The sequence below is a fragment of the Ruditapes philippinarum genome, unplaced genomic scaffold (assembly GCF_026571515.1).
Source record: "Ruditapes philippinarum isolate M1 unplaced genomic scaffold, ASM2657151v2 ctg13567_1_1_1_1, whole genome shotgun sequence".
NCBI classification, from domain to species: domain Eukaryota; kingdom Metazoa; phylum Mollusca; class Bivalvia; order Venerida; family Veneridae; genus Ruditapes; species Ruditapes philippinarum.
The window spans coordinates 4,132-31,337 of NW_026859235.1; the positions used below are offsets into that span (position 1 = coordinate 4,132).

Consider the following 27,206-nt stretch of genomic DNA (forward strand, 5'->3'; position numbering starts at 1 on the left):
TTCTTTGCAAAAAAGTTGGATATAAATATTTTATTTTTGTAGCCCGGGGTCTTTGAACTGTGGGGAAAAAAAACCTTATTGGCCTAAGTAAAAACCCCGTTTGGGGGAAATGTTTTATAAGAAGAGTTTTTTTGAAAATTTTTTAAAGGGAAACGGTTTTTTGGGGAACCTTTTTTGATAAGAGTTTTGGTTTGGGGTTTTTAAATATCCAAAATTTTGAAAATTTAAGAGATAAAGGTTTGGAATGTTTAAATTTTTTAAATTTTTAAAAATTTGAAAACAAATAGAAAATTTTAATTTCTTCCTTTAAATATTTTTTTTGGGTAATTTTAAGTATTTGTTTTAAGTTTTTTTTTTTTTGATTTTCAAAAATTTCTAGAGTTTTTTTTTTAAAAATTAAAAATTTAATACAAAGGGGTTTAAAGAAACCCGAAGGAAAATCTATGTAAATTTTTAATAATTTTTGGAAAAGTTTTCCCAAGAAAAAATTTATATTTTTCATTTTGGGGTCTTGTTGGGTTTTATTTTGGGACTATAGATTAAAAAACCATTTAGCTCGTCCGAAAAAACTATTTTGTATAAATTAACCAGGACAAAAATGCAGATTAAAGTAAATTGGGCAAAATAAAGAAGCATTAATTTTATTTGGGGAAGTTTTAAAAACCCCTTATGAAACTGGGGAAAAACTTATGTATCTGGAGCAAGTATGCAGCATCATGTACCTGGAGCAAATATGCAGCATTATGTACCAGGAGCAAGTATGCAGCATTAATGTACCTGAATCAAGTATGCAGCATTATGTACCAGGAGCCAGTATGCAGCATTATGTACCTGGAGCAAGTATGTTGCATCATGTACCAAAGAGCAAGTATGCAGCATTATGTACCAGGAGCAATTATGCAGCATTATGTACTTTGAGCAAGTATGTTGCATCATGTACCAAAGAGCAAGTATGAAGCATTATGCACCAGGAGCAAGTATGCAGCATTATGTATCTGGAGCAAGTATGCAGCATTATGTACCTGGAGCAAGTATGCAACATATGTACCTGGAGCAAGTATGCAGCATTATGTATCTGGAGCAAGTATGCAGCATCATGTACCTGGAGCAAATATGCAGCATTATGTACCAGGAGCAAGTATGCAGCATTATGTACCTGAATCAAGTATGCAGCATTATGTACCAGGAGCCAGTATGCAGCATTATGTACCTGGAGCAAGTATGTTGCATCATGTACCAAAGAGCAAGTATGCAGCATTATGTACCAGGAGCAATTATGCAGCATTATGTACCTTGAGCAAGTATGTTGCATCATGTACCAAAGAGCAAGTATGCAGCATTATGTACCAGGAGCAATGTGCAGCATTATGTACCTGGAGCAAGTATGAAGCATTATGTACCAATGAGCAAGTATGCAGCATTATGTGCCTGGATCATGTTTGCAGCATTATGTACCAGGAGCAAGTATGCAGCATTATGTAAAAGGAGCAAGTATACAGCATTATGTCCCAGATGCTAGTATGCAGCATTATGTACCAGGAGCAAGTATGCAGCATTATGTACCAGGAGCGAGTATTTGGTATTATATACCAAAGATCAAGTATGCAGCATTATGTACAAGTAGTAAGTATGCTGCATCATGTACCTTGAGCAAGTATGCAGCATTATGTACCTGGAGCAAGTATGAAGCATTATGTACCATTGAGCAAGTATGCAGCATTATGTGCCTGGATCATGTATGCAGCATTATGTACCAGGAGCAAGTATGCAGCATTATGTAAAAGGAGCAAGTATACAGCATTATGTCCCAGATGCTAGTATGCAGCATTATGTACCAGGAGCAAGTATGCAGCATTATGTACCAGGAGCAAGTATGCAGCATTATGTACCAGGAGCGAGTATTTGGTATTATATACCAAAGATCAAGTATGCAGCATTATGTACCAGTAGTAAGTATGCTGCATCATGTACCTTGAGCAAGTATGCAGCATTATGTAGCAGGAGCAAGAATACAGCATTATGTACCTGGAGCAATTATGCAATATCATGTACATTGAAACTGTATGCAGCATTATGTACCTGGAACAACTATGCAGTATTTGTTGTACGTCTTGCAGTGAAAAACAAAATCATAATTACTATCCCTTTTTACCTGAATGCTTACATAAAGTGAATATAATTTGGAATACAGTATGCAGTATTGTCTACATGGAGCAAGTATGCAGATAATTTGCATATAGCTAGATTATTTTATGTTTAGAATTTACCTTGGGGGATATAAACAAATCAATACCATTTATGATCAAGACAAACTTTATTAATTTCGTCTCCTTGTTTCACTAATTAACTTTTCCTTTTCCAGTCTTTACTTTCTTTTTGCATCTCTTTATAAATTTCTGCCGATTCAACATAATTTATAGATTCACGGTAATGTTTCATGATATCATCTTTTTCCCACACCTTCTTTAACTGTGGATGTTCGTCTTTCTTTTTACCTTTTATTCTTGCCTTTTCTGATCTATACGGATCAACTTTATGAACTCCTTTCAGATCCATACGCCACCACCTCTGTGTCCAAGGCCGGGGACCAAGCGTTACCTATAAATATTATAATGATTTCTCAGTTATCTATCTCAAATAAAAAAAAACAGAAAAAAAAATAAAAATTCACAAATGGTTCAAATAAGTCAATACATTAAACAAGTAGGCTATAAAAAGTTTGTATAGCTAACCACAGATTACAGGACAGTAAGTTTTCTTAATATACATATAGGGAAACACAACCCTTATCACATATATGGATGTTTTTATGCTTTTTAACAAATCAAAACTTACAATGTATTTGAGCAGTCTGGACACAAAGTGTCATCTACTCATCAAATTTCTTGAATTATGTCAAAATCTGACAGAAAGATGCAACAAAGCTGACTTCCAAATGAAAGTGACCCTATCTGATAAGTTCTATGTTTTCCAACAAGATTTTAAAGTGTTGATGGACTATATTAGACCATATTTGACTTAGAGACTAGTTGAATACAGGGCTATGGCCATTTATTGTATTGAATGACTCTGTTGTGTGTTTACCTTCACAAAGACTCTAAACTTAATCTCAGTAGTCACAACTAAACTTAATCTTGTTACAACTAAACTTAATCTAGTTACTTAATCAGACAGATGGACTGTGTGGTCACAACTAAACTTGATCTAGTTACTCCCATCAAATAGACCAACAGTGTGTGGTCACAACTAAACTTAATCTAAGAAAAATATTACTGCACTAGGAGGACATGGTAACTGCAGGTTAGATAACAAAATCAAAACATTCAAAGTTGTTACATTTGCATGAATACCTAACAAAAAATATAATTAACATAATTATCCTGTATTCATACACAAATGTTTTTCAAAGTTTATACATGTGACAAATCATGTGACAAATCATACTGAATCATTTTCTTTTTAGGTCCACAGAACAAGAACTGTCACAGATGACAGCGAAGCTCCACTAATAAAATACTGGACACAGTAAGGAAGATAAAACTATGAAAGAAAAATCAATTATGTATAATTATATATAATCATAATTATTATATGTATTAAGTTAGAGTAAAAAAATAACATTTGTTAACATAAATTGCAAGTTCAAGGGGGAATAACTCTGAAAATAGTCATGCTAGTGTTATGAACCTTGTCACACAACATGTGTGTAGTGATAGGAAATATATATTTGAAGTTGAAGTGGATCCCTTAAAAAGTAAAGAAGTTATAATATTTCTTAAAATATCCCAAGTTCTAAGAGAGATTAATCTGAAAATATCAATTCAAGAGTTAAGAACCTTGTCACATAAGATGTAACTGATGATAAGAAATAAGTATTTGAAGTTAGAGGAAGATACCTTTATAGTAAAAAATAACAATTTTCAAGTAAAAAATCTAAGTTTATACGGAGATAATTCTTGCAATATTGGTGCTTGAGTTATAAACCTTGCCACATAACATGTGGTTTATAATAAGGAACATATATTTAAAGTATGAAGTTGAGCTCTAATGAAATAAAGAAGTAACAGTACAAAATAGTATTTTTTAAGGAAAATTCTAAGTTCAAGGGGATATATCTAAAAATATTGGTGCTAGAGTTATGACCCTTAATACATAAGATGTGGTTTATAATAAGGAACATATATTTAAAGTATGAAGTTGAGCTCTAATGAAATAAAGAAGCAACAGTAAAAAATAGTATTTTTTAAGGAAAATTCTAAGTTCAAGGGGATATATCTAAAAATATTGGTGATAGAGTTATGACCCTTAATACATAAGATGTGGTTGATGATAAGGAACATATATTTGACGTTTGAAGTTGATACCTTAAGAATTGAAAACGTTATAGTGAAAAATATTTTACAGCACCAAAACTTTTATCTGAAATCTGGATGTGGACGCCGGCTCCATATACTTTGTATAGTCGAGCTAAAAATTTGTTAAACTTTACCAATTATATGAAAATATTTATCTAAAAAAATTACATATTTAATCTTTAGAAAAGCTGAGGTCAGCTTTAACATAGTTTGACTTTTCAAAACATTATAAATTATATATTCCTTAATATTCCTTATAATTATAAATTCATGTAAATAAATAATTCATGTGGGATCAAATATTTTAATGAGTGCTATAATGTATTCATAACTGTAAGGTCAATAAAATCAAACAATGTAGACTTGGGTAGATTACCAAACAAGGTACATATTAAACTTAAGTAAGTGACAACTTTATTTAAGTAGGCTTATATCATCACTATAGCAAGTCTATACTTCCCATGATTCTCTGTAACATGTATTCCCGCCTAAATGTATGAAGCTCCAGCACAATTGGAATTAGTAAATTAAACAGTTAAGACACACTTTGTGTTAGTTGTTAATATCATGACTTAGATGCCATTGAACTATTGTGGACTATTATCGATACAAAGTACCAAACATTACAATGCTCACTTCCAGCAACATGATATAGCACTAACCTTGATGTTATTAACAGGAACGTCCATACCCTCATGTATCATCTGCTGTTCAAAATCTTGAGGGAAATAACTGTATTCTAGTGGACAGTCTCGTAGATAAAACAGTTCTTTATCCAATCTTTTCTCCAAACATAAAACCTCAATACTTTGTAGCAGTGGATTATACATTTCATACATGATCTCAACACCTGAAACATAAAACCTCAATACTCTGTAGCAGTGGATTATACATTTCATACATGATCTCAACACCTGAAACATAAAACCTCAATACTTTGTAGCAGTGGATTATACATTTCATACATGATCTCAACACCTGAAACATAAAACCTCAATACTCTGTAGCAGTGGATTATACATTTCATACATGATCTCAACACCTGAAACATAAAACCTCAATACTCTGTAGCAGTGGATTATACATTTCATACATGATCTCAACACCTGAAACATAAAACCTCAATACTCTGTAGCAGTGGATTATACATTTCATACATGATCTTAACACCTGAAACATAAAACCTCAATACTCTGTAGCAGTGGATTATACATTTCATACATAATCTCAACACCTGAAACAAAACATTGTCTTACACATATCATAGCAGTCACCCTTTGATGAAAATTGTGATATAACAAAAGTCCCTCAACCAAAAATTACTGAATGACCAAAAGTTACTAAATAAACAAGACAAGAAATTTTGTCTTACATTATTGTAATAAACTTATGTCATTGCTTAGTTAAGCCAGATATTAAAATAATAATAATACAAAGTGTCGAAGATTTTTAAAGACTTTAACAAAGAAAGTATTCACAAATATGAATGATGTATATCACAAAAGCTTCATATTGTCTCAGTAAGTTTTAATTTTTTCCATATATTTTCAAATTTGTAATGCCATCAAATTAAAGACATTTTCAGAAGTAGTGCAATATTCTAAATAGACAGAAGAAGGATGGTGACACCCAAATTTTCTGTTTGTAAAAAAGTGACTTTAAAAGATTAAATTAGAGTTTGTAAGGATAGAACAGAGACTCCAGAAAAAGGAATTTAGAAAAAGCATCAATACCTTGATTATCTATGACATTCCGCAGAATGAAAGTATGTTTAAGTCCATGCCCCTCTCTGTGTATACATATTCCTACAAATCTATTACTTTTCCCAGGAGCATACTTGTCCGACACTGTAACTGCCATTATACTACCTATAAACAAAAAACATTCAATGATATAATGTGCCAATACTCGTCTATTAGATTATGTAATATGTTACACATCAATAAGTCAGTATGACAAACTTAGTAGACAGTAGAATTAGTGTAGATCTTTATAACATGGTGTTACATCAAATTTATAAATTCTATTATTTCAGGTTCCTTACAACTTTTGAAGCTTTAACTTTTCCAGTACCTATTTCATTTAACATTCAATTTCTAAAAGTCAGACCTCTGAGTGCAGCATTTTTTCCTTCAAAATTTTTTTCTTCATCTTGATACATGTAGTTGAATTTTTATCCAACTATCTATAGCTGGATTACATTTTTAACACAATTTTGGTAATATCTCGACAGTCAATCCACCCAACAAACTTTCCTGGATAATTAACCAATTTCTCTGTAAGTGAACGACTACTATTCCTGCATGATTTTTTTAACCAGCTGTGACAATTAGACATAATGTTGATGATCAATAGTAAGAGAGAATTTACACTTCACATGAGGATCAAAGCAGTGACCCGTGATGATCTCCCTTGTTAGCTTAGTGGGTGGACAGTTTGATTGTATTCATTCAATGATAAGTTTTCTAACAAGCTATGCATATTTACAAAAAGTAACATTTTCTAAGTAACCAGATGTTAAATTTGGATTATATACACAGGAAATACTTTATATTCAATAATTATTGGTCAATATTTCTACTAAATATGAAAATCGACATTCTAGGCTTTGGAAATTTGAAAACTTACCTTATATATCACATTTTAGTTTTTGACATGTGTATAATAGTATCTTTAAACAAGAGCTGTCCGTAAGACAGCGCGCTCGACTTTTTTATTGCTTGCCAATAAAAAAAGTTTTTGCAGTAAAAGGCAATACAAGAATCTCTGTATTTTTAAAGTGAACAATGGCCATGAGCATTAAGATATTTAGTGAAGAATTATTTTACTGAATTGTGTGATACCCTTGAACACTGCAGCAAAGTTTGAAATGTTTAAGTCAAAAGAGGGCTGGTAAGAAAGGAAAAAAAACTGAGTTGAGCCTTAAATAAATTTAATAGTATTAAACCCACTTTGAGAGAATAAGGTATTTTTACGTCACTCAGAACACCTTGGTAAATGACATAATAACATAATTTTTCAAGAAATCTATGCCAAGGAAGCAGTATATTTTTGTACAATCAGCATAATATATAGATTTGACTTTGTATGTGAAAGTATTATAGTTACCTTATAATACAAGTAATAGATAAATTTTATCAAGCTTTTTTAGATGTTGTCAGTGCTTGCCTATAATACAAAACATTGACAGTTAAGGGCCATAATTCAAATAAAATCTTTGACAGAATTACCTTCTCCTGGACATGTTTGGGAATCATGATTGTAAACAAGTATTCCAACTTTCAAATTAATATCTCAAACAGTTCAGTCAAAAAGTGGACTGGTACTAAAAACTTAACCAAGATTCTAAGTCGATAAAAGGCCTTAATTTTTAAAACAAATCCTTGACAGAGTTACCTTCTCTTGCGTACAGATGGGGGTAATGATGTGAAATAGCATTAAAAGTTTCAAAGCAATATCTCAAAGGGTTAAGGCAATAAGTGGATTTTACCCATATTCAATGTATTTTCTAAGTCAAAAAGGGCATAATTCTGTCAAAAACCTTGACAGAGTTATGTCCTCTTGTCTGTTGATGAAGGTCGTGATGGTAAACAAGTATGGTCAGTTTCAAAGCAATACCTCCAATGGTTTTGAAATAAAGTGAGGTGGTACAAAAAACTTAACCAAGCTCAATACACTTTCTAAGTCAAAAAAGGGCCATAATTCTGTCAAAAACCTTGACAGAGTTATGTACTCTTGTCTGTACATGGAGGTTATGATGGTGAACAAGTATGGTAAGTTTCAAAGCCATACTTGTAATACTTCTGAAATAAAGTGGGGTGGTACGAAAAACTTAACCAAGGTGTGACGCCGACGCCGGGGCGAGTAGGATAGCTCCCCTTTTCATAGAAAAGTCGAGCTAAAAATTCTTTAAAAAAACAAAAAACAGACAACTCAAAACAGTTGGGAAAAATTGGGAAATAAGACTATTTTGGATTGGGAATGGGGCCTTATTTAGGCCCCCTGGAGATAGGGTTAAAATAGCCATGTTGTTCAATTATATGTAAATATCATCAGTCTGTTATAAGATGGAAATACACCAAAAACAAAGCTGTCTGTAAATGCATTATTTATGTTAAGTCAATACAAGTATATACATACCAACATAAAACTCTGGAATGTCTATATTCTTTCTTCTTCTATACATCTCCAATCTTTCCAACTTCTCCCCCAATCGATCTCGATATTTCCAGTCTGGATTAGGTAAAAATTCAGGAAACTTTTCCCTGTATTCATTGACCATGGCCACATCTGAGTTTCTATATTTCTTAATTGGTTCTGTGAGGTCTGTAGGTTCGCGATCTTTGTTCAGTAAGGAAACTCTGTGTTTTTCTAACATTACATGCATTACAGCATTTGAATGTGACATAATTGATTTAGCACGACATGACAGACAAAATACTGCATCTGAAATGTATATTACAACAAGTAAACATAAAAATCCCTATTTATGTAGGTTATCAAAAGTAAGTAATGATAAGATTAAATATTTGTTTTAGTAAGACAGTAAGACAAACTTTATTTATAGTCGGTTATGGTTAACAGTACAAAACATAAGCTTTAAGCTTGTATCCGACATGAACAAAAATATAGAAAATAATAATAAGAAACAAAGAAACAAAAATAAACAGACACCGTTAAGATAATAATACATACAATTAATTCATATAGTCATTGTAATGAAATCTGAGCATTTACAATGAAAATACATTCATGTCTAATGAAGGTATAGTATAACAGGGTTTTACATATATACAAATACATAGTACATAATTTAAGGAAAAGATAATTAAATTTATTTACAAGCAAAAAACAGGAATCAAGTTAAATAGAACATAAACTTGAAAAAAAGATTAGATGCACATAGAGCAGGCACACTTGTCTTTACTCCATGTTTCAATTAGTTGTTTAAACTCATTTAAGTCAGATGTACATCTGAGATCATTAGATAAACTATTCCAGAATTTAGATGCTTCAAAGCGAAAACTCTTTTTACCATAATTGGTTGTGCATACTTTAGGTACATCTAATGTATTTTGGTATATTTGTGAAATAAAATTTTCTCTGTATCTAACTTTAAGAACAGAAATTGATCATTTTAACTGTTAAGTTATCAATATTAAAACTGATAACAATTTGTCCCATTCCGTGCACCGCTTCCGTTTTCAATCGAAATACCTAGCACGGGTATATGGTTTGAACGGCAGGCCTTTTGCTGACACCAACAGCTCTTTTAAGGGCTACCTCCTTTCATTATTGTCTTAGGTTACTGTACATTTAGGTTCTCACTGACCACAGTATAGTGACCTACTTTTGGCTCAAAATGCATATCTTTGGCTAATATACTGTGGAAATTGCATGGAGGTAAATTATCACCACTTTGTGCTTCAAAATTAACTCTTTAAGGGCATGACTGGTGACATGTCCATGGTCAGTACTTGACAGCGAAAGCTGCATTTTGTGCCCTTACGAGCGGATGGAACCTGGTTAAGCATAGACTACACACACACACAGCAAAGTGGGGCAAGTTGTTAGAGACAAATCGTCAGTGGGACAAATCATTACATTACCATCTTCAGTTGCCTGTTCCATAACATTATATCCCAGGTTTGACATTAAATGAGATGCTGACCCAAAAACTAGAGTAACATTTAATAGCGAACTCTAAGAACTGGCACGGGCCTACTCGCAAAGCGAACTTTACGGTATCTTTACAGTACCTGCTAGATAGTGATAGTTTTAAAAACTTTCGTCCGGAAGTACTGCATAACTATGGGAAATTTACACATCCAAACCTTTTCAAATTACAAGATAACAACAAAAGCAGAGGAATTCTGATTGAAAACGGATGCATAGACTGGTCTCCTGCACACTTCTGTGGGAACTTTAATACAATGTAGGACAGGGAACAAGATTAAATGGAAGCAGTGCATAAAATACTGAATGACAGTTTTAAAACGGAAGATGTAAAATAAAAATGAACGATTATTTTTTTAAACTATTTCACTGTAAAAGTAAATTGAGCTCGCTTTGAGGCTTTCCTTTTTCGTAATATAAAAAAGGCAAAGCCTCAAAACGAGCTGGATTTACTTATACCATGTCGTGAAATAGTATATAGCTCACTATGAAGTATTTTTTGATAAACATAAAATCTTTTAACTATCGATATTGACAGGGGCTTTTTATAATTTATTATTTTTAAAATGAGTGACTTGTTTTGATTTGCTTGACTGATTTTTTGTATTCATCCGCGGTTATTATAAATAAGCTGCTCAACTAGTTTTTGGTACAGTTTGTATGACACGTTTTTCATGGAATGTTAAATTTTGCTTTTAGCTTTGAAAATTCGTCAACATCGTCATGTGTTATTTACTTTACCAAAGGGTTCAGTGGTTACATATTATTTGTTTCAGAAAAAGTTAAGGGAATGTATTCAAATGATAGGTTTGGATTGTGAGAAATTTTCCAGTCATTCTTTTAGACGGGGTTTTGCAACTCTTGCACATAGGTCAAATATCCCCCATGTGCTTATTCAAATACTAGGTGATTGGAAATCGGACGCTTATAAGGTTTATTTAGATCTTAATTGGAATGATAAAATTGATATTTTATCTAGGATGTTTGTATTAGAAACAGAATGACTCTAGTGTGAGTGTTTTTATCCTGCATATTTGGTTATCTGTTTTTCTTGTCATTCCAGGCCTGATGGTTCATATTATTTCTGATTCCATTGCCAAGGACGTTAGCGGCATTTGGCATACAAAGGTGATTGCCTTCCCTGGGATTAATATAGCCCGTCTCTCAGCTAGGATACAGAATGCTCATTTTTTAGTGTCAAAACCTTTCACAATTATTCATGTTGGCACTAATGACATTAATTCTAGGGAGAATTATTCAGTTGATGAGATTATTAGCTTTTTCAACAATCTTATTACTTTGATTAGGAGTATTAATTCTCACACTCATATTGTCTTTTCTTCCATATTGCCTCATTCGTGTGATTATATGGATACAAGTGCGAAAGTTAAACAAGTCAATAAGTTGTTGGAAGGTCTATGTAAAGAAAGGAATTGTCAATTTATTCATTCATTTAGGCCTTTTTTTCAAGTTTGGTAAACCAATTCGTTCACAATTTGCTGTTAAAGACAAAGGTCTTCATTTGAATTTAGAAGGCACGCGTTTATTACGTCGTTTTTCATTAATACTTTGTCGCATTTGATTAAAGGTAAAGTGGTTCTGTAAGATGTTGTTTGCTCAGCATGTAGCACTGAATGTTATATATGTAAATATTCATGTTTATATGTTAGTTTATGTCTGTAATATATAAGTTTGTTTATTCGATGAATGCAGTTTTGTCAAAATTGTTCATGGTGCTTTATTTTGATTCTAATTCATAGTCTTTAAAGGGAGTTGTTTTTATTCCTTTAGACTTCTTGTGCGTGGTTTGACAGTATCTTTATGTCTTACACGTTTTATTTCCTTTTGAAGGAGGTATTCTCACTTCTTTGAGGTTAGAAGACTTGTGGTAATGGTTTTCTTGACGTTACCCTAGTCTTGTTGAGATTGATATAGTTTTGATTTTGCTGCATTCTTCTATGACTATTAGATTTGTTTAATTTGTAACATTGTTTGATATGTATTTTGTCAGTGATTTGTATTTTTGCTTTATGTTTTGTTTGGCGGGTTTTGGCGGAATCTGATTAATGTAAGCCCTTTTGTTATATTGACTTTGGACATTTATAGATTATCATGGATTATGTTTTATAATGTTAGTTCTTACATTAATCCATTATTAAGTAATATTGAGTTTTATTTACTTAAGTGTCATACATAAATCAATAAATATATTTTGGTACATTATTTCCTGGAGTTTGCTTCTGATTTTGAGATAATTGTAATAGCGAGCTCGACGTGCTGGCCCGAAGGGCCTTCTCGCAAAGCGAGCTTTACGGTAACGTGAGTACCTGCTAGATAGTGATGGTTTTGAAAACTTTCGTCCAAAGTACTGAAGTGACACATCGCAACTTTTCGAATTACAAGATAACGATAAAAAACAAGGTGTTTTGATTGAAAACAGAAGCAGAGACTGGTGTCCTGCGTACTTATATGGCAACCATAATTGGACAGTGTGCTGTATTTTTAAACTAAATTAAGACTTTAAATAATTATTTTGACATTTGATTACTGCTGATGTTATTTTAACAGAAATGTGACAATCTCATTTTTATGAAGAAAGAAGATACATCAGCCCAAGAAAATAACTTCTATAAACCCATTTGATAACGATATTTGAAAAATATTTTTCATTTCAATGTCGCGAAAACATGTGAAAAATACATTATTTTACATAAATCAGAAAATCTAAACCTAAACCAACCATAACGATGAAATACGACAAATTTACCTTTATTCGCATATAATAATAATGCAGATTTTCTAAAAAATGATAAATTTGACATATTTTATGTTATTCGCTTGATCATAATCATTGAACGCTTATCGTCCTTGGGTTATCGTCCTTGGATTGAGTATTTGAGGGTGTACGTCACTAAATATTTTTCTTCTCCAGTCCAAAAATGCAAAAAAAAAAAAAATGCAAAAAATTAAGAAAGTGTAAAAAACGGCAAAATTGAAAATATTGCAAGACTTAGTTTTGGTTGAGACTGTTCATGGATGGTATTTGGAAGAACAAGCTACTGTACACGCTCCTTAGAACCTGCACAAGTATATTTCAACAGATTTTGCTTTCAACATCTCGCATGACAGAATTTCCCCAAGATTACTAAAGGAATTTCGCATTAAAATAGTACGTCTTTCAATGACAAGCATGATGTCTTTAAAGCCCTGTTTAACATAGTTTCAGGTAAATACATAGCTGTGAACCCAGCTCATAAGTTTCTCTTGAGAAGTTCATGACAACTTAGAGCATTGCAAACAGACAGATATTATAGTCATGAAATTCAGTAAATCATTTGATAAAGTCAACCATCATAAACCCCTCATTAGAATTTAACTCTAGTTCATCTCATTGAACAGGTCATTCTTATATGGCCATACCCAACATGTAATTGTGGATTGTCGGAGGCAAAGTTGGACTATTTGCAGACAACACAGGAATACAATCAAATAAACCTAAGAAGCTCAACCCCCTACCTCTCAAAATCCTTGAAAACTGGGAATTTGATTGGTCCATGGAGTTTAATTGAGATAAATGCAAAATCCTAAGAATCAGCCATAAGAAACATTATGTAATATTTCTTATAAACTACATGGCTAAGAACTAAAAGCTACCGATGATGCTAACTACATTGTATGTAGGTGTAACATTAAGAAAAGATCTATCCTGGATCAATCATATAAATATTACATATATAACAGCGAAAGCAAATAAATTACAGTATGTATATAAATTAATGACCAGAATTTCATTAGTGTATCTAACATATTAAAAATCTTAATTACAAAGAACTCTAGAAAGAGACGTAACGCCAGCTCTGTTACAAAAATTGTGGTGGAGTATACTTTAATTATACTTTATTTTACTCCAATCACAAGAAAGACTTAAATAGAGAGCACAAACACTGAACTATAATTTCCAAACTTTTATTTTGCCAACACTATATAATTTTAAAGCCGAAAGAACACAATATACATGATATATATGAATTTTGAACCTAAACGTTAACACTATCCATAATAACTTGAAATCCTAAAAAGCTCTGTCTCGTGACACTGAAATCTGACTTATATACCAATGAAATAATTCCCGCCAAAACACAAATATCACGAGAAAGTCAAGAAACATGATTTATAACAAAATACTCCGCCGGATTAAAACAAAGTACTCCGCCGGAGAACATATCTACAATAATGTGTAAAGGTTATGCCGGAGCATAACTTTAGTAAAACAAAATTATGAGGTCACCGGAGAAAATTACACATTTTTGGAAAGCATGTCATATAATTTCGCGATCCTCGCGACATTCCCCACAAAACATAAACAAGCAAATGTCTTTACTTGACCAATAAGTATCATTAATACACAACGAAATCAATGCACAAATGTTTAAACAAATTGTAATACAAATACGCATCTTTTATGCGAACTTATGTCTGTTAAATGAGTGATAAAGAGTCACATAATATTTTTATAATAAACACTGTTCCTCATATTTTAATATGACACGCAATGAATTATCTATATTTAAATTTTGCAGGTATGCAACCATCCCACGACGTTGATGATAATATACATTTTCTCTGTTCATTTTTTATTTATCAACTACTTCAATTGGATCTAAGAGATTTAAAGGTCGTTTTATCACTTTTCTGGATGATGTCAGTAAATCAGCTGAACGTATATTTCCATCTCGAATACTATTCAAAGTTGTCACTTTTCCAAATTTCTACTGTCCGCGGGAAACATCATCCTTTATAAGCACTTTATCACTAACACTAGGACAAAAATGCGCTTCGATTTGTGGCGATTTTAATTTGCTTTGCATTCTCTAGTGGCAATATCTGCAGGGTTATGATTCGTGTTGACGTACCGGAATTCTATGTCGTCATGCTCTTTAATTTCATTCACTCTGTTTTTAATGAATGTTGGAAGCTTCTTTTCAGATTTAATCCGTTGCAATACACACTGCGAATCTGTCAGTATCACCATTGAATTAAGCAACAATTTCAATTGGGCTGCTACAAATTTTACGAATCTGACTCCAATAAGAACTGCTAAGAGTTCAAGTCTAGGTATTGACATTCCTTTCAACGGAGCTAGTCTATTTTTGCTGAATATAAGATCTACTTTAGTTGATTTGTTTGACTCCTGTCGAAGATAGATTGTTGTAGCATATGCTTTGATAGAAAGCATCACAGAAGCATATAAGCATGTATTTAGCACCAACTTTTCCGTTTTGAATTTCCAACATGTCTGTTTATTTTCACATTTTCTATCTCCAAAAGATCACTTTTTATTTCAAGCCACTCAGTCACATCTTCTTTGTCAAGTATATCATCCCAGTCCAGGTGCTGCTCCACACCTTTTGGAGTAAAACCTTTCCTCTCATTGTAATAGGAGCAAATAATCCTAATGGGTCAAATACCGAAGCTACTTGTTTCAACATATCCCTTTTTGATAGTGATAGCTCTTCACGAAGATCTATCTCAGGTATTGAACGATTAACTTCGTCACTATTAGTAATCCATTCTCTCAAATTCATTTTTGCATCACTGAATATCATCTTTGCTTCATTGTATAAAGCAATACCGTCTTGTACTGTGTCTGCACCAGATATGATATTATCCATATAAATATTTTCTTTAAGTTGTTCTGATAACAGAGTTTTATATATATCTAGATGACTCTCAATGGTTGCTCTAAGTAGAAATGGGCTTGATATAACACCAAATGGAACTCTTCTGAATCTGTACTCTTGTATATGATTGTCATCAACAATAGGATTTTTATAGTTTTTGAACCACAAAAACCTTGTTACATCTCTTTCCGATGGTTGTAAGGCAACTTGAAGAAAACCTTTTCTATGTCAGAAATAACAGCTATTTTTGGCATTCTGAATCGAAGGATCATACCGCAAAGATCTCTAAGTAACACAGGACCTCTTAACCTCTTAAACATTCATTCAAGCTGCGATATTCTTTATTCACTTTTGCCGACGCATCATAAACGATTCTAAGTTTTGTCGTTGCTTTATCCGGTTTGATCACAACGTGATGGGGAATATAATGCTTTATTCCATCACATTTATCTCTTTCTACCTTTTCAATAACACCCTTTTGTAATTGATCTTCAATCACTTCGCCGTATCTTTCCATCAAATCGGGCTGTTTCTGAATCCTTTTTACAAGTGATTTTAGCCTTCCAACAGCTAATCCTCTATTTTCTGGTAGATCTGATTCTGAAATATCTTCTTTCCAAGGCCACGTGACCTGGTACCTTCCATTTTTTCTTTTAAGTGTGTTTTTAAAAGTTTGCATTGCCTTTTCATCATCAGTTTTAGTAATATTATCTGTTATCCCAATTCCTTCTAAATTCCAGAAATCTTCTATATTTGGTTGCATTTGAAGGGGAGGATCAACTTCTTGAAACACTTTATTTTCTATCACATTTCTGCCATGTTTCATTATCAACATACTGGCATCATATGTATCCTGAATCGTCTCATCAAGCTCTGTTCGTCCAGAAATAATCCATCCAAATTTTGAAGATAGGAGGTACAATCCAGGACTCACTTTTATTTTTTTCTGACTCTATCACATCAAATAATAGTCGTTACCAAGTAATAGTTCTAAAACATCTGATCTTGTTTCTGTTGGTATGCTATCAGCTAGGGTCAAATCTTTTGTAAATTCAAGTAATTTTTGTTTCTGGCTATCTTTTTACTTTAGTACGCTGCATCATTCCACTAATACTTGCACAATTTTTTATGTCAATAACTCCTTTTCATTTTTATATTTTAATTTTTTTGTTTTTTTTTGATCAAACCCCCGTCGTCACTGCCCAAAAGTTAAATGTTTTTTTTTGGGCCTTTTTTCCTTTTAGTTTTAACGGTCTGCAAGGGTTTGCAATATATGACCTATGTGAACCTGAATCAAGGATGAGACGTACCTTTTCGCTGTTAAGACTTTTTGAACCATGAACGTAAGTCCGCACCGTTTGCATAAGCACAGTTTCGTTTAAGGATAATAGTCCAGCTTCTTTACTTGGATTTTCTTCCTTTGATATTTCTTCTGACAAATGAACACTTTCTTTTTGGAACTGTTTTGAAAACTTTTTATCACATAAGCTTCGATGATGTACGTTTACTTTGCCGCAATACACACATAACTTTGAACTTTTGCATTCATTTGTTTTGTGACTGTCTTTCAGACACTTAAAACAACCACTTTTCAATCTTCTTTTTCTATCGTCAATACTTTTATAAATAGTGCATTCATCGCTCCAATGAGCACCTTCACAAATTACAAACATTATCAAAAATATACACATAAGTTACATTTTTACACCTAGCCTTTATATATGAAATCATGTGACGGTTGACCATCACCATCTGACACCCACCAGAAACCTGAACTACCTGATACCATAGTAAAGAACACAGTATCACGAGTATTCATTTTTTCACAAGAAATCACCTGTTTTATGGCCCACCTGTGTCCCCAGCTTAAGACTTTTTGTCGGATATATGCATCCTTTCTATATGTTCTATGTCTCTTTAAATAATTATCTCTTTATCTCAGTCTGGTAGCGTTCTTTTAAATTGCCTTTTAATATTTTGCACCTAATGCAATTTGCTTCAGTTTAAAATAATCTGGACCCTTACTAAAGAAAAAATGTTAGCAGCGTGTTTAATGTTGCCGACTTTTGCATTTTAGATACACATTTACAGAGAAAATAAGTGTCTACATTTTTCAAGAAAATTTTAGACTTTAAAATGCTAGATGTGGTATTAATTTCTAGTTGACCGTTGAAAAAAAACATACATATTTAATAGACTTCTCATGCATTTGTTTCTACACAACTTAAAATTCACGTTTATTTATTTTCACAGGAAATTACAGACTTTTAACGCCAACAAATGCAAGGACGTTTTATGCTAATATTTCCTTAAAGAAGAACAAATGGTTTGGGGGAGGGGGCAGGGCTTTCAGATGCAAATTTAATGAAATTTTACGAGTGCTTACGTAGATAAGATGACTTGAACACGATATTATCAAATAGAATGATTCAGTTTTTTAAGTTTTAATTATTACTTTAAATAATTATTTACACCAGCCTACATGTTTATTTTTTTGTCAAACCGTAATACCATATCTAGATAAGATAAGATAAGATAATCTTTATTTATAGTCGGTTACATAAAAACATACACACATTAGCTATATAAGCTATTTTCCGACATAACTGACTATCCTTTAACAATACAAACAAACAATCTGTATAAAAGAAAATATATAAAAGTATTAAGAAGATCAATGTACATTTATGAATGACTCTGTAAAACAAATAATATTTATAAATATGGGTAAGATAGCATTACTGACTAAAAGCAAATATATCACTACAATCAAACATCACATAAAATTACATCATACAAGAATTCTATTTATGTACACAACCCTAAAATCAGAAATAGAATTTTTTAAAAATTTAAAATTTTTAAAATAAATTTAAAATAAAGGATTCATTCTTATTTTAATATGGTTGACCTAAAGTTCAGCATGGTGCTTGAGCATATATTAGTAGCAGCATCTGATATATACTCAGTCATGAAAATATGGGTGTAACTAAAACATGTACAAGCATCATAATAAAATTTGAAATGTTTGTGTAACAGTTGCTGATCTGAGCTGGCCTAGACAAAGTCATGGTCTAGGTTAATATATTAATTAAAACCAAATTAAATTAAAAGTAGAAATGATAAAAAAAAATAAACTTTAAAAAGCTATTGTCCCCTTTAATGGGATATGTGAAAATGTGAAAAGCTGATCAGCAGCTGCCACACATTCAAGCACTAACACATACTGACAAATGACTATACAAATATACATACAAGAAGCACACGAAAAGCACACAAAGGATAATATAAAACAAAAATACAGGCCTTATACAGCATTTCTCCATGGCAGACAAAACACAGAAAAACAAAAGAGGCATGCAGATTCACTTGATTCACATTGCAAAACTTTACAGAAAAAAAACAACAACATAACACTCAGGCACACATAGAACATTTGCATTTGAAGCCACTCCAGGTCTGGATAAGCCTCCGAAATTCACCGTAATCAGTGTCTGTTCTTAGTTCATTCGGGAGGCTACTAGTATTCCAGACCTGGGTGGCCTCATAACGACAGCTTTTCATACCATAAGTCTCTGTGTTTACTCTAGGAACTTCAAGTGTGTTGGTATTTCTAAAAGAGTAATCAGATGAATTTACTGTAATAAGTTCTTGAACATATTTTGGTGATATATTTTGTAAACATTTAAAAACTTCCATAGCTAATTGTCTTAATCTACTGATATGTAAAGTTGGCATATTAGCTTTACTTAAAAGAAATTCATATGATGAGCTGTAATCCTCAAAAACTATCTTCAATGATCTATGTTGTAACTTTTCAAATTTTTCAGTATTTTGTCTACTACAAAAATGCTAAACTAAAGGACAATAGTTAAAGTTTGAACGAACAAAGGATTTGTAAATTAACAATCTAGTATTTTGATGTAAGAATTTACTCAGTCTAGCGAGAATGTTGATTTGTTTTGCAGCCTTTTTGCAAATGTTAGATACATGTAAGTCAAAATTTAGTAAAGAGTCTATTTCAACACCAAGAAGTTTCACGCTTTTTTCACAGACAATTTCTGTACTATTAAGACAAAATGAGGTTAATTTACTAGTTGTTTGTCTTCCAATACAAATTGCCTGAAATGTGTCCGGATTGGCTTGCATTAGATTAATATCAAACCATTTTATCATAGATAAACTTTCATTTTCCAGTATAGATTGTAAAGAATCAATATTGGTATCACAGTAAGATAATGTGTTGTCATCAGCATAATTGTACACAGTGGCTGATTTAATCAAGTAAAAGATGTCATTAATAAAGTTGTTAACAATAAGAGGCCCTAGAATGGATCCCTGGGGAACTCCCTTACTTATTGACATCCAGTCACTGCATGCTTTACCAAGTTTAACCCTTTGTTTTCTATTTGACAGGTAGTTGTGCATAAGTTCTGCAGCTGTGTCAGATAAGCCATAGGCCTTAAGTTTCAATACGATCAAGTCATGTGGGAGACAGTCAAATGCCTTTGATAGATCCATGAGTATTGCTGCTACATACTCATGTCTATCCAAGGCATTTTTCCAGTCTTCTATTAGCCGTAAGAGGGTAGTTTGACATCCAAATTTAGATCTAAAAGCTGCTAGAAAATTATGAAAAATGTTGTCAAAGTATGAAACTAGTTGTTTATTTATTGATTGTTCAAAAATCTTCGAGAAAGTGGGCAGAATACTTACAGGCCTATAATTTTTCTTTTGAAAAGGATCTTCTTTTTTATAAACTGGGGTAACCTGAGCCATTTTCAGGGAATCCGGAAATGTATTATTAATAAAGCATTTACAGTAGAATCCCTCCTTAAGACCACCCCGGAATTAAGACTATCCCGCTATTAAGACCATTTTTTATAAGAACGGAATTTTCTGTTCTTTATGTCAATGGTTACATGATCCAGAATTAAGACCACCTCGCTTTTCCACTTTTAAAAATATGATAAACAAGATCAACAAGGAAAGGCGGCGTTCAACGAACGCAACCCCCACACGACCCAGCAACAAGAACCAGTGGCAAGGAGCCCAGGCGGACCCCAAACAAAAACAGGACAGCGCAAAGACAGAGCACGGACGGGTTAATCATTAAATGATAAATAATTTGTAACTGATTAGGAATTAAAAGAAAAGAATAATATGCCCACAAAGGGGATGGGGACAGGAGACCGGGGAAGGGGGGGGGGCGTCAATCAAAGAAATAAAAACTAGAGGCAATGGTGGAAGATACTAACCCTGGACGAGAAAACAACAAGGGACACAAGCAAAAGTGTCACCAAAACAGTAAGAAACGACATAGACATACATCTGAGGAACACAGAGGGGCGCCGCCTTGGAACGGTCAGCAGCATAATAATGACTGCTGGGGAGTTTAAACCGGTTAATGGTGCACCAAACCTCGCTCTTAGCCCCACCATGTTCCTATAAACGAGACAGTGTAAATAAAATGAATCCCCGCCAAGTGAAATTCTAACAGTTGTCATGGTTACAAAAGGTTAAATAAGTAAAACACTAAAATGATCATGTAGAAACATATAAAAGTAAACCCAATGACCATAACAAAAGTACTCAATGTCCTAAAGGAAGACAGAGCAACAAGAAAATCACCTACAAGGGCCCGACGAAGCAAGGCAGAAGACGAACATTAAGACAATTCAGTACCAAAGGGCTTTACGAACTATCCATCATAGAGTCTCCCACTTGGTCCGTCAGATGTAATCAAAAGAGGAAAACGTAGTGTCCAACTGTAAAAGGGTTGAACACTAAACATGCAGTATGTCTTAAAATAGTAGGGTCATAACCTCTTTTAATAAAACGTTTAATGATTTTAGTAAAAACAGCAGAAAAATTACCATGACCCAAAATCTTACGAAGTTTGTAAATCACATCGCCATAAAAATCAGGCTGGCTAATCCCTTGTCGCAGAAGAGTTTTTAAATCACTATTGAATTTAGAAATCACTATTGAATTTAGAAATTCTAAGACCACCAGATTCAGTCCCAATTCTCTATTTTGCTCTTTATTGGACCCCACTATTGAGACCACAGATTTAAAGTCAACACCTACCCAGATCTTTAATTTGTTGTTATGTTGGTATTTTCTGCTTAAGGCATGACACTTCATTTCACAAGGTGTCAAAAACACCTTTTATTATTGGGATACTGTATGAAATAAGGTGAGAAAGTAGATTTTAGAGTGGTTTAATGTTGCTTTAAGCACATTGATTCTGCTATGAATTTATTTCTTATTTGATGGATGTATTATGTACATCATATAATAATTAATATTGAAATCAGATCAAATAGATTTTTTTGATATTAAATTTCTTCAGAAATGTTTTCTTCCCATCAGATGTAACATTATAACATACTTTAATATTTGCAGGTTAAGATACATATTGTTTATTCACACAAAATGACTAAAATAGAACATGGTCGCAAAGAGTGTAAGCAATAAGAATACTCACAATTAAGACCATCTCGCAATTAAGACCACTTTGGTCCAGTCCCGATGGTGGTCTTAATTGAGGGGTTTTACTGTATTTATTATACATTTTATAGGCTCCGCAAGAGATTCAGCACCTGCTTTTATAATTTTTGGAGGTAGGTTATCAATACCTGTGGCCTTCTTACCATCCACACTGTGCAGAAGCTTATGCACTTCCTGAGATGTAACGGGTTTAAATACAAAATTATTAATGCTTTGGATTTTATCAGAAATAGCCAGTACACTAGGGTGTTGTTCATTAATCATTATATCACTGTTGATACCAATATTTTGAGCTATATTAACATAGAAATCATTAAGTATGTTGCATACCTTATTTTGATCTGTTATTAATGTATCATTTTCATTTAATATAATTTGAGCATCATTTTTGGCTGTATTTTACTAGAAAGAAAAGGTTTTATAGTAGGCCAGAAATGTTTTGACTTTGGTCCCCCACCACACCTTTCAAAAAATATATATTTGCATTGAGTTTCTTTTAAGTTTTGTAACTAAGTTTCTCTGTTTCCTATATTTTTCCCAGTTTTTATCAGTTCTATATTTAACAAATGAGTTTCTAAGTTTTCTTTTTATATAAATGGCTCTGCGGAGTTCTCCATTCATAAAAGGGGGAGATTCGTTTTTAACATTTTTTTGTTTGATTGGTGCATGTTCATTTACTTCTTCTTTGAATAAGGTTTCATTAGCCCAATAAATGTCATCGACATTGTCAAATATGTGGGCTACATGAAATGGTACTTGTGACAGGTCTTTGTTAAAATCCTGCTGGTTAAAATTTTTGTAAGATCTAAAATTAACATATTTAGATTGGGTCATGTTACATTGTTCTCTAATGGTTGTAGCAATAAAGTTGTGACAGTCACTCAGTCCTGAATCAAAATTTATGGTATTACAAATTAGATTTGGTCTATTTGTCAGAATAACATCTAAATATGATGGCTCATAGTTTTTCATTTGGCAAGTTGGCCCTTTAATGACATTATTTAAGTTATATGTATCACATATTTGAGTGAGGGGTTTACATTTGTCAGGTTTGTTTAAGTCATAGTTCAAGTCACCTATTGTTAAAATATGGTCATAGTTTAAGAATAATTTGTCTAGAGAAACAGTAATATTTTCAGTAAAAACATTGTCTTTTGTATTTGGGGGTTTGTAAATAGCTAAAATACCCCATTTTCGTTTTGCCATACAAAGCTCAAAACACATTGATTCTAAAGACTCACATTCAAATTCTTTCCTCCTTCTAAAAGGTAGGTCATCTCTTACATATATCAAATCCCACCACCATGTTTGTTTCTATCTTTTCTCTCCATCTTATAACCTGGAAAATTATAAATATTATTATTGTATGAGTTATCAAGTTTAGTTTCTGATAGTATTAACATATCAACAAGCTTTTCTGATAAAATATCATGAATTTCTGTAAATTTGTTCTTCATACTATTAATATTTAGATGTGAAATAAGAAGTCTTTTTAAATTCGCTTTTCTGAGGTTTTTGAGTTCATTCAAGTGGTCTACATCTGTGTTTGTTGAGGTATTTATGTCATCTTGGAACGGTTATTTTGTTCGGGGTTATGTTCAGAGACACAAGAAATAGTTGAGTTAAAGCTGAGATCTCCTTGTTGGAATATAAGACTGTCATTAATGTTATTCATATTAAAGCAGGTAGAAGTGGTTTCATGATTTATAGATTGTTCAAAGTTCAATGTAGGTTCGATGTTTGTGTTCTGCTCACTCATATTTGGTTCAGTAAATCCATTTATACAATTTGTGTCTTGTTCGTAAGCTGAATGTGTACACTTCTGGTTAATAGATACATCATTACATGTTTAACATAGCCATGGGTCGTCTAGGTTGCCAAGCAGTATGTACTCTGCTGGTGTCACATTCCCACATTTTATATGAATCCAGAATTCACATGATTCACATTGCAAGGCTCGATGGATTTTAGCCACTGGTTTTGCACAGACACCGCATGGAAATTTTGTAGGTCCTGGGTTGGTTGCGATATCACCGGCTAGAATTATTAGTAAAAGTCTATGGCATTTTTGTGGTTGTAAAGCTTGAGCCAGACGGCTACTACGGTCTCTAGTGTGGTAGAAAATTGACTCCAGAGGACTGATCTGTATTTCTTTTGCAAAAGTAAATTGGTTCGATTTGCATTTGTGAGGATATCTGTCTTCTGAGCATATATCACGGTTATAGGTTGAGTGGTTTACCTGATTACTTGATTGGATTGTTTGTTTGTTTGTTCATTCTTTTTCATTACAACATCTTCTTTGATTGACGATAGGACACAATTAAGGAGAAAGGATATTTTCCACAGTTTGTTTACCATCATAATGATTCAGACTGTTCTATGTATTCATAGTATTGTGACCTTATCCGTAGTTTGACGTTTACAAAGGGCCGAAAAGTTGAGACTAGGTACTGTACATTTCAAACTCCTCACGGTTATTTAATTGGCTACTGTGTAGCAAAGCAAAGGGGAGGAAAAGATTTAGAGGTATGCAATCGAATGAAGCAACATGTCATGCGCCTGAAAGATCCAGATAAAGTTAACATGCGCGTCAAGCTTTTGTGCAGACTTCCGGCTTCAGCTGTCAAACAAATTATTGCACAAATTTTGCAAAATTTATTGTTTTTTTTTATATTCTTCCTTGATACACACGGTAAAATGAAATCAGTATGTGGAGGCTTGAAATTGTAAATATTTATATTTTATTGTTCGAATATGATTTCTTTTGACTATCACAATTCTGTCAGCTGTTCTGTTCAGTATTTTATTTGATAGGGCTGGGACCTTTCAGTTGTTAAAAACAATAATGTCATTATTTGTGTATTAGTCTTAAGTTTGCCCTTCTTTTTGTCCAATAGCTTAAATAAGGAGGTTGAAATTTTTAATAGTGTACTGTAGTGTTTATTGCATTGTGCAGTCATCTGCTCTGGTAGTTAAAATATATTGACGTGCCAAAGCTTGATACTGAGATATTTTCGTTCTGGGGCAGAATCTCGCTTTTACGTAGAGGCAAGGTATTGCCCAGACACGAAAATAGCACAATATCTCGTCGCGCAGTACAATTAGTAACAATACTAAATAGTTGGACTACTGCTCTGGAGAGTCATGTCTACGTCCCAGCAAGGGGTTTGACATTAATGGAAGATAGATGGATGGGGATTACTTGGGTTTAACACCATCAATGAAGTGCATTGTGTACATGATCCATTAGGAAATATTGTACATGTTTAGTTAATCTATTTATCTATACTGCAACACCCTCTTTCGAGTGTTATGTGCAGGTGTGTGTCTGTCGAGAGTTGAAAAAAAGAAATGTAAAAGAGAATAAAGTAATACTATAATCTGAAAAAAGGAGAGTAATTATTGCTTAATCCCTTGTTAAATTCACAAAATCATTCACACGATTGACATTTACGGTCTGTCAGTCAAACTTGTAGGGATATTGCAGATATCAATGATTCTTACTAGTTACATGCTTAAATTTTTGTGAAATCTGTAATTTTATTATATAAGATCATGATGCAGTTGTATTTTATTTGTTTATATTAAAATTATTCCAGTTTCTGTCAATTTTAAGATATGTTATTGATACATAGGGGGTTTATCTCACTCAGTTGCAGTACCTAATATCGACAGATTAAGTTAGTTATATAAAATGCAAATGTTTAATAAATGTTGATATATGAAGAAAAGCAGACCTGTTAGAAAAATAAGTAATCCCTTCACCATCATGCATTTAAAACATATAAAAAAAACACAAAATTACTATTTCTTTATTCATTACAAATTATTTTTATTTCTAAGGGTCTGAATGACTGGGTCATGTGAATCAGTAGGTTGAGTGATCTCATCTCTGGCGTATTGTCAATTATGCCCATCTCGGGCTGATGAAGTCATTATTTACTGTTAAGTGTAGCTTTGCATACAGGTTTAGTGTATAAACTTTAAGCCATTTTTCTGGAGTAATCTCCTTTTCCTGAACCAAGTGTAAGTTAATGGGTTAAAGTTTGATATAGTGAATGAAAAACAAAAAAACAACACAAAAACACACACATTTTTTAAAAACTCAATTGAGCAATATAGGTCCAGTTGAGCTTCTTGTTAAGTATTGTGCATACTGTAAACTTGTTTTACATGAAACATTTTCTAAACATGTAAATACAGTTAACTAACAAATAACTTCCAGTCTTTCTTTTTTTCCAGGTAAAATGTCAAAACTAAATTACCTTTAGATGAAGAGGAACTCAGCAAAACATGAGCTTGAGAGAAATGGAGCAAAACATGCCAGGTTAGATGAGGCCCATAATACAAAACATGCCAGGTTAGATGAGGCCCATAATACAAAACATGCCAGGTTAGATGAGGCCCATAATACAAAACATGCCAGGTTAGATGAGGCCCATAATACAAAACATGCCAGGTTAGATGAGGCCCATAATACAAAACATGCCAGGTTAGATGAGGCCCATAATACAAAAGATGACAGAGGTAGTCAAAGACATGCCAGGGTAGCAAGTAGAGATGGGGAACCGGCACAAACACCAAGTACAAACTGCACTGAGCAGGGATCCAGCAAGTTCCTGGAAAGAACTAAATGTATCCCAAAAAATCCCATTATTCCCCAACCTAATGCTATTCCCAGAAGACTAGCAAGGATCCCTACTTCACCAAACCCAGACCATGTTGGTAATGGAATCATTCACTTTCACCAACCGTTGATTAATTTGGGACCAAGTCTTTCTAGTAACTCAGTTTCAAAGCAAAATGATTTCACAACATTGAAATCAAGATCAAAACCTGTAAGTTTAGAGAAGCCAAATAATGTGATACCTCCCACAGCATTTCCGAAGTCAAATGGCCTTTTACACGCCAGCTATTTACTGAAGAGTGGTGCTAACTCAGGTAAAATACCGTCTAAACCTTCTTTACCCAAACTTCAAAC

General features: G+C 33.0%; 1 protein-coding gene across 2 annotated transcripts; it reads right to left on the reverse strand.

Annotated features, from left to right (window-relative positions):
- Window positions 1–2,295: 2,295 nt before the first annotated feature.
- Window positions 2,296–12,933, reverse strand: LOC132755734 (large ribosomal subunit protein bL19m-like). 2 transcript variants are annotated; one of them, XM_060746652.1, is made up of 6 exons: window positions 12,799–12,933; window positions 8,496–8,801; window positions 6,089–6,223; window positions 5,348–5,397; window positions 5,018–5,155; window positions 2,296–2,598 (listed from the first exon to the last, which is right to left on the reverse strand). In XM_060746652.1, exons 1-6 carry the CDS (start codon window positions 12,851–12,853, stop codon window positions 2,344–2,346), a joined length of 939 nt encoding a protein of 312 aa, XP_060602635.1. In that variant the 5' UTR covers window positions 12,854–12,933; the 3' UTR covers window positions 2,296–2,343. The 2 variants fall into 2 exon arrangements, with proteins under 2 accessions (XP_060602635.1, XP_060602634.1); XM_060746651.1 differs by lacking the exon at window positions 5,348–5,397 and having other exon boundaries at window positions 5,018–5,205.
- Window positions 12,934–27,206: the final 14,273 nt, after the last annotated feature.